Source organism: Charadrius vociferus, unplaced genomic scaffold, assembly GCF_000708025.1.
Source record: "Charadrius vociferus isolate BGI_N301 unplaced genomic scaffold, ASM70802v2 scaffold14, whole genome shotgun sequence".
In the NCBI taxonomy this organism is placed as follows: Eukaryota; Metazoa; Chordata; class Aves; order Charadriiformes; family Charadriidae; genus Charadrius; species Charadrius vociferus.
This window is the reverse complement of record NW_009648876.1, coordinates 9,315,416-9,323,484: the sequence shown is the minus strand read 5'-3', so window position 1 is coordinate 9,323,484 and position 8,069 is coordinate 9,315,416. Positions and strand designations below refer to the sequence as shown.

Sequence of the window (8,069 nt, the reverse complement as noted above, 5' to 3'; positions counted from 1 at the left end):
CCTGCGGCAGCGGAGCCCACCCTGGCCCCCAGCACCCGTCACATCGCCCCGTGCCCCGGAGACACACGGGACACACTCCTCTGCCATGCAGCCCCAGCCTCTGCCCCCTCGCTCTGCTGAGAAAGGGGGTTCATCTCCCTGCCACTGCTGCACTGACCTAGCGACAAGCCTCACCCACGCCGCGGGTGCTGGCCCCGCTCCTCGTGAAGCATCCAGCCTTCAGGCCAGAGCTTTGAAGGGCAAGGTGGGGGGTCAACCCCAGCTTTCTAAAGCTGCTGCCTAACCTTGGGTTGTGGTGGAGAGGCCGGAGGGGCCCCTGAGCCAGCTCTCCCTGCAGCCAGCCCAGGTGCATCCCTCAGCCCTGCACTCTGCCTTCATGCCCCGCACTGGCTGGGCGAGGGGACAGGTGCAGCTTCCTTTCTGTAAAGTTGTTGGTGACTTTTTTTTTTTTTTTAAAACCGAGTCTGCTGGAAACTTCTCTCATGTTGTTAAATAAAACATTTATTTCGGGCCCCTGTGGCTCAAGACACTGGGGCCGGTCAGAACTGTGCTTGTCTTGCCTCTACCAAGCGATACCAAAGCCACATCCTCCCCGTGTATACCTCCTCCCTTGCCAGTCTGGCAAGGCCTCTCTTAAGCCAATTCTTACCCTCTCATGCTGGCACCCAACCTCTTCCTGCTCCTGAGCCAGAGCAGAGACCCTTTGCCAGGCCAAATACTTGCTTATCTCCCCAGACCAGTGCCAGCCGCAGGAGCCAACTCCAGCCCCCTCAGACAGCACCGCTGTTGTGGCTGCTCACACCCTGCCTTGTTCACACACAGAGTGGGCTGCAGGTTAAATGTGAGAGCATATAGGTTTCTGCAGTTGGCAAGAGCCCTTGAGCTGCTTTTCCAGCCCCAGAGCCCTAGTGAGAAAGGCTCTCACCTATGCCACAGCAAGCAAGGCCATGTCCTACACCACCATCTCCTCAGGGAGTCTTTGCACAATTTCAAGCCAGCACAGGACCAGCAAGGCAGGAGCACAGGCAGACATTGCGAGCCGGACACCCTGGCAGCCAGCAGAGATGCCTGGCTGCTTGCAGGTCACCCACACTCAGGCCAGCACACCACCTCCATCCATGCCTTCAGCTGAGAAGTAAGAGCAGCCCCAACCCCAACTAGAAGACACAAAGCCACTCTGCTTTTCCACCTGCTCATCTCTGCTCACAGAAGCCAACACAGGCAGATTTTGTCGAGCCTTTATTAAAAGGAAAGTTATAAAAAGAGGTTCAGGGGCTCCCAGGAGCTCCAAGTTAGTAGTAGTGCAAACCGTCGGTTAGAGAAAGAATCATCCCTGCAGAGACAAACGCCATTTGGCTTTGCATCCACAAAAAGGAAGTTTTCCCAGCTGCAGTCCTGCTGCCTCGAGCAGGGCCCCAGGACAGAGCACGCTGCCAGCTCAGGGAAAGCCTCCCTCCCTCCCTTCTCCTTCAGCTGCATGGATGGAAAACGCAGGTCCCAGGGGCATCCCGGTCACGACGGAGCAGGAGAAGCGCAGGAAGGTGGATGCAGCCAGCGTTCTAGAAGAGGCACTGAAAGGTTACCAGGTAGCAGCCAGGTTCATTGCAGACAAATTCCGTTGTGAGGACAGACAGCTCCATTTCAAACAACTAAAGTGCCTCCGCAGAGCAGCTGGAAGACGATGCTCAGTCACTCCTGCAGCAGACACTGCTCCCCCTCGAGCTGCTGTGAGAACACCCCAGAGGGCTCTAATGGGGCAAGAGCCCTCTGCCCACAGCTGACCTTGCAGGAACACAGTACTGGCTGCTCAGAGGCTGCAGAGCTCTGAAGGAAGCAGTAAGAAATGCTTATTATATAAAAGAATTTGGCCTGTGTTGTCTTCTGTTTTTCCCCTCCCCGAGCCCTGCTAATGGCAGGGCTCCTCAGCTGGTGATCTGCACTGGTATCTTCCAGCAGAACAACATCTGGTCCTGGTCATCCACCAGCTCCCATTTCACAATCAGTTTAATCTGAAAGGAAGAGAAGAGCAGAGCGAAATGAGTGTTCAGGAAACCATAAGACAAGACCACGGGGAGGGGAGTTATCACTTGTGTGGAGCTCTGTGCAAAGAGGACAGAGCTGGGGCATTGCCCCTGCTGCAAGAGATGGGCCACACTCATGTGGTGACTCCTGGAGAATTGTACATGAACAGAGGGTTCAGTTGCGTGACGCAGGAGACCTCCACACACTGCACTCAGATCCCCGCTCTCTGAGTAAGCAGAGTGGAAACACCCTGCAGCCTCCCAGCTGAACTGCACCCTGGAGCCAAGCATCCCCAGTTTGGGAGCATTTAGCTGAATGCAGCAGGCTCTGCAGGGAGGCTATATACGAGCATGGTACAGAACAGGCAGATACTTGGGCAGCTGAAGCTTCTTCTCAGCAGCTGGAGCCAGGCTGCTGGGTCTGTCCCAAAGCAGGAACTTGAGACAGAGTCGTACTCACAGCAGAAGCGCTACCAGATAGTTTGAGAAGTCTTCTAACCTCTTACCCACCACCACAGGACAGGGTGTCCTTCCTTAAAGGCAGGTGGTGGGACTGCCTGAGGAAGGGCAGTAGCTCTGAGGAACAGAGCAGCTGCTTACTTACACTGGGGTACTCGCTCTTCACTGGGAGTTTATTCAGGTAGCTGTAGGAATGGCCCTTCTGAATGGGGCACTGGATCCCGGACTTGCATCCGTCAGGCTCAGGAATGGGGAAGGGTATGTCCACGTGCAGCATCTCGCCATACACCCTCGCTTTGCTGCCCTGACTCTCGATCTCTGCAGAACACGGAGAAGCATGAGCACAGCACCGGAGCACAGAACGCATTTCTACCTTACACCCGGCTCCTTGACATACCCTGGAGGCTGTGAGAACACGACTAAGCAGTGTTCTTTCTCCCCGGCCACTTCTTCCCACCCAGACCCCTTCCAGCCACCCTTCCCCACTCCTCTCCACGCAGTGGGACACAGAGGTGACCGCCCCCCGCCCCCGCACCTCAGCTGTGGACGTGATACTTACTGCTGGCAAAGGTGACGTTGATGCTGTAGGATGTCCCCTTGTGGAGCTGGCAGGGCTGCGTGGGGCAGGGGCTCACGTTCACCTCTTGGATGCTGCCGTCTTTGGAACCTGCAAGGAAGAGCCGGCTTTACCGGGCCTTCTCCGCCCGCTGACCCCCCCCCGCCCCGCGTCCGTCCGCCCGCCCGCTCCGCTGCCTCCTGCCGCCCCGCACCACTCACCGCAGTCGACGAAGCGGAGGGGCTCGGCCAGGGCGGTGGCGCCCAGCGCCAGGAGCAGGGCGAGCGGCGACAGCACCATGGCGGCGGCAAGACCGGGAACGGCGGCGGCGGCTCCGCGGCGGCGTCACATGAGCGCGGCGGCCCCCCCCGCCGGTCAGCTGGAGAACGCCCCGCCCCGGGGGCGGGGCCAGGGCCGGGCCGGGGCCGGGCCTGTAGTGGCGGGACTGGGCGGAGCAGACATGTCCTAGTCCCGCGGGGCAGCGGTGCGGGGAGGGCAAGGCGGGAGCATGGAGGAGGGCAGGGGATGCACCGCCGGGACACCTCCGGTACAGGAGAGGACGGGGCAGAGAGGGGGGGTGTCTGTGCTGGAAGTGAAGTGCAGCGCTGGGACAGACGGACGCCCTCTCCAGCAGCAGGTGGAGGACACGCTCACGCACAGCCCGTGCGAGGGGTTGGGAAGCTCTTTCACTGCCTCTGCTGAAAGGGAGGGGGGAAAAAATAAAAAGTTAAGAAGCTAGTGTCGTAGCGTGGCCGATAGTGTTATTCGTTACTTACTCCGTACCTTGCATTCCGCGTGTTGGAAGCTGTCTGTCTAACCCAAGGGCCAGGAATTATGTCTGCTAAGTAATGGCTGTGGTTGCCACCTTTCATAGCACGTACAAGTGCTGCTTTTCAAACCCAGGGGACACCAGAGACTCCCAGCTTTGTGCTGCGGATGCTGAGACAAACCAGTGGATGTTTAAGACGCTTCAGCAAGCATTTGACCCAAGCTAAACCTTACAGCTTCTCACCAGTTTCACATGGTAGCAAGTGTTTCCCATAACAGGGTCACCTCGGGAACACAATGGAGATAAAGGCACGTGAGCGCTGATTTGGTAGGAACGCGGCAGAGCTGACACAGCTTCTCCCCTTCGGACCTCTGTCCCAGTAAGGCATCTGCCTACTCAGCTTCAGCTGCGCTGCCAAGTGACTCAGAGGCAAAACCCCCACGCTTTGCTCAGGCTTTCCACAAAGGGTGTCGCACCAGAAACCCCAGAGGTGTCAGCAGGACCGAGCGGACTCTTGTGCATCTCTTTGCTGAGCACTTCAGTTCTTCAGGAAAAAAGAAAAAAAAAGATCCGTTCCTTCAGAAAGGAGAGCAGGGGTTTTATTTATTTAAGATTCTGAATAGACATTCAGTTTGCAGAGGCCTCAAGCAAGCAAGATCAGGGTCCTTACAGCAGCCCTATCAAAAAAAAAAAACAAACCCACCCAAACAAAAACCCCTGTGAGATTAAACCATATATTTAAGCCCACCTAGCACTCTTCGTAACTGACCCACATAAAGTCTTTTCCTTGTGCACAGGAACTTGTGCTCATAGAAAGGCTTTCCTTCTCCCCATCCTTCAAGTCTTACAGATGATAAGCAAAGCTGCATATCTGACTGCTGGGAGCAGAAGTGCGGTCAGGTCCGAGTAACACCATAAACTACCATCACACATTCACAGGATAAGCAGCATCATGCTTGGGAGCAAATTCCACAATGCATTAAATCAGGATGCCTCCCTGTGAAACGGGTCTCCAGAAGCCTTTGCTTTGCAGACGCTTTTGTGTGACAACAGTGACTACATACATACAGGGCTACACCTACTTCAAAGGCTTTGAACTGAAGACGATTGAATCTAGGATCAGAATTAACACATGTATCCCACCCAGAACTGGATTAATAAAAAGCCTAATAAGCTCAAGTCTGTAAAACTACAACCAAGGCCTTTACACAGGAAAGAAGCAGAACCTTCTACCCGAGGTTTTTAGCTAGTATCACGCATTGCCATCACGTCAGTTTTGCAATAACAGCACTAAAGCTTAAATTCCCCAGGGCAGTATAACCATCATCATCTTGACAGACCTTGCTTTTAGGCAAATGCCCCTTTCAACATCTGATACAAGACGTGGGCCTCCAGGTCACCTTGGAGTGCAACATTTCACCAAAATACTTCAGAAATAGTCAATGCAACTTTAGGCTGGTCTCATTATTTTACAGAAAGACAGAGGGGCAGAACTCGTCAATTACCAACATCACGGGGAGCTAGTGTTAAAGTGCAGAAACACCAAGAAAAAAGGCTAAGAAAGCCAACAGATAAATTCTTTCCAGCAAGACTGATACACGAGTTCTTCATTTCTGTAATCCAACCAACTCTATTACATGAGGAAGAAACCTACGGTTCCGCTTTATGAGCTAGCTATGCCCAGTGAATCCAAATCCCTCTAACAGCATTGCAGCTTGGGTAAACAGACACACCTGCAGGCACTACAGCAGCACTGAATACAGAAGCGAGGTTCTCAGGAAAATCCACATACAGAGACTAATCAATTTTACTGTTCTTTCAGCTAGAACATACTCCTTTTGCTACAAATCATCAGAATTAATGTTGAAATGCATCGCAAGCTGCTCTCACATTCAATGCCACGACAGAGGTTTTATTATCACCAGTTCCTGAATCGCTGAAACAAGCTCAGTTTTCCACCGAAACAGACACAAGATGATTTAAGTACACACATTGCAGAGAAGAATAGAGCAAAATATCTAGAGAATTCAACTCACAAACAAATCTCTTCAATACAGTGTGCTAAAAGGGACCTAAAGGAACTCCCCAAACCCAGATACCACAGACTAGAATAAGAAGGGGAAAACAAAGCACAACCAAACCTAAAAACAGATTACATCAAGCTATCAGGAGCAAGATGACCAACAAAATCATAGCCTAGGAAGGAAGAAAACCTAGACAATAACTCTAGGTGAGAGAAAAACACCACCATACCACATAGCTGGCAGAAGGAAAAAACAGCCAGTGATAAGAAAGAGGTGCAAAGAAGTAGCCATTCTCCTTAGTTGCACCCACCTCTCCTAGCCACTCAAAAAATTTGCCCCCAGCATCTGAGTCACTCCTCGGCGTAGTGGATTATTAATTACGTTAAATTAACTCTGAGTGAGGCCAGCTGGCCTCCTTCTCATTGTTTTGGTCTGCAATAACCATCTGAGCAACATCCTGAAGTGCCTTGAAGGTACTTATCACACTTGTGACACTTAACACTGGTAAAAATGAAGGCAATTAGAGAGTGAGCATGTCTGGGTTTAGGGCTATATCCATCCTCCAAAAGGTGTTCACAGTGAATGTAGTCACAACACAGGGAAATGCAGTGGGAGTGGTCTAATACACCCTGCAGGAGAGAGCAGGAAAGTCGGCGCGATATGGAAAGCAGGTGTGATATGGAAAGTAGGCATTATCATCCCCCCTGCCTTTTCTCCCAGGAGTTCTTAATTTGCTCCTCCAAAGTCATCTGCTTTTGGGACATCACATTGATAATAACTGGAGATACACCCCAATATGTTTTTTTAAAAAAAAACATTAAGTGTTCCAATATGCCTGATTGAGGATTCATCAACCATTGCAGGTACCTGCATTAATACCAGCCCCCCTGGGACCCTGCCAGTGATACTTTCCTGGCTTTATCCTAACATCATTCAAGTTAACCCAAGAGCAACCAAAAGTAAACAGCTCCGACCAGTCTTTTTTTACGTGCTCAGGGTGGGACAAATAAGCAAAAGCACATGGTTGCAAAAACATCGCCTTGGTTAGGGTGGAACAGTGCGAAAGCAAACCATCAGGGTCCATGATCCCGTGACGTTAAATCACCCCCTCCTACTGGGATGACTGGTTTTCCTCTGCCATCCCACTGCATGACTCCCCACAGGCCCGGCCTGGGGTGAGGAACAGGATTCCTCCCCCAGAAGCACATGAGGAAGAAAGAGATAAAGGCTCTTTTAACCATGACGCACCTTTGAACAACCAGCTGGACATGCTGTCACATGTCAGATGCTCAGCTTTAAGAGAGAAACTAAGCAGGGCTGCTCTGCTTGGGGCTGCCAGACAGGCTCAGGACTCAGCCGGGTAAGAGAAGATGCATCCACAGCCACTCTGTAGAGACAAGTTTCTCAAGAGGAAAAGCACCTCAAATAAAAGGAGTGTAACCTTTTATTGGGCCTGAGTTCCTTGTTTGCTTGCTTGCCATTTTGACTGTGAAGCGTTAATGCAGAGCTGCTAAGCCCCTAGGAGGGAGCAGGACAAAGCTGGGGAGATCCAAGGTATGGAGGAGGAAGTGGAACCACCAAGGGAAGTGTTGCCCGGTGCTGTGGGCCCTGCTCGGGCAGGAGGCAAGCAAGGAGCCGGAGGGAGGGACGGTGTGGGTGTGCGGGATCCTGAGCACCCCCTTGGAGGAAAACTGGCCTCTGCGGCGATTTCTGAGCTGAGCCCCCTTCCTGATAAAGGGCAGCAAACCAGAAAAGCCAGGATAAGGGCAAAACCCCTAAAACACCCCTTTGGCCTGGCCCGTGCTTGCTCCTCTGCTTGCCAAGCTCACCCTGCGCAGCCACCTTGATCCCTCTCAGGGTCTCTAGGTACTGCTCGGAATGAGCTAATTCCAGAGCAAACACACTCTGCTGGAAAGCGCCGAGTTATTTATTTTATTACTCTTTATTGTTTTATTGCTGTCGACATCCCTCCGTGAAGTGTCACCACTGGTGGAAGCAAACATGCCCAAGGACGAATAGCAGCTTCATGCCCTTGTGCAAAGCTCCAGCGGCTTTGCTGGCTTTACCGAGCCGGCAGCCGAGCTCTGCCCGCCGAGGAACGCCGCCTCCGGGGACACCCCGCACCGCCCGGCCGCGTCGGGTCCCCTCAGCCCGCTCGTTCGGTGGGGCGGGTAAACCCGTTGCCTAGCAACCCCCGCCGCCTCAACACTTCCGCCTCGGCGGGCGCCATGGCGGCCCTC

General features: G+C 53.0%; 3 protein-coding genes across 3 annotated transcripts in view; 2 read left to right on the top strand and 1 right to left on the bottom strand.

The window, feature by feature from the left end:
• LTBP2 (latent transforming growth factor beta binding protein 2) overlaps window positions 1–236 on the top strand; it is a 66,618-nt gene extending 66,382 nt beyond the window's left edge. The window contains exon 36 of the mRNA XM_009887030.1: window positions 162–236. Coding sequence (XP_009885332.1) covers window positions 162–236 — 75 coding nt within the window. The remainder of the gene's footprint in view (window positions 1–161) is intronic.
• A 990-nt stretch (window positions 237–1,226) lies between these two features.
• On the bottom strand, window positions 1,227–3,359 carry NPC2 (Niemann-Pick disease, type C2). Its single transcript, XM_009886971.1, has 4 exons — window positions 3,258–3,359; window positions 3,040–3,147; window positions 2,626–2,798; window positions 1,227–2,009 (listed from the first exon to the last, which is right to left on the bottom strand). The coding sequence occupies exons 1-4, from the start codon at window positions 3,334–3,336 to the stop codon at window positions 1,923–1,925; spliced, it is 447 nt and encodes a 148-aa protein (XP_009885273.1). The 5' UTR covers window positions 3,337–3,359; the 3' UTR covers window positions 1,227–1,922.
• Window positions 3,335–8,069, top strand: part of ISCA2 (iron-sulfur cluster assembly 2) — a 7,732-nt gene continuing 2,997 nt past the window's right edge. Inside the window, exon 1 of the mRNA XM_009887029.1 lies at window positions 3,335–3,410. Coding sequence (XP_009885331.1) covers window positions 3,335–3,410 — 76 coding nt within the window. The remainder of the gene's footprint in view (window positions 3,411–8,069) is intronic.

Excerpts from the sequence above, each read along its gene's own strand:
- NPC2 (XM_009886971.1), bottom strand. The coding sequence starts at position 3,336 with ATGGTGCTGTCGCCGCTCGCCCTGCTCCTGGCGCTGGGCGCCACCGCC. Across the intron at positions 3,148-3,257 it reads CCTCCGCTTCGTCGACTGCG|GTTCCAAAGACGGCAGCATC; the intron begins GTGAGTGGTGCG and ends TCTTCCTTGCAG. Across the intron at positions 2,799-3,039 it reads CAACGTCACCTTTGCCAGCA|AGATCGAGAGTCAGGGCAGC; the intron begins GTAAGTATCACG and ends CGTGTTCTGCAG.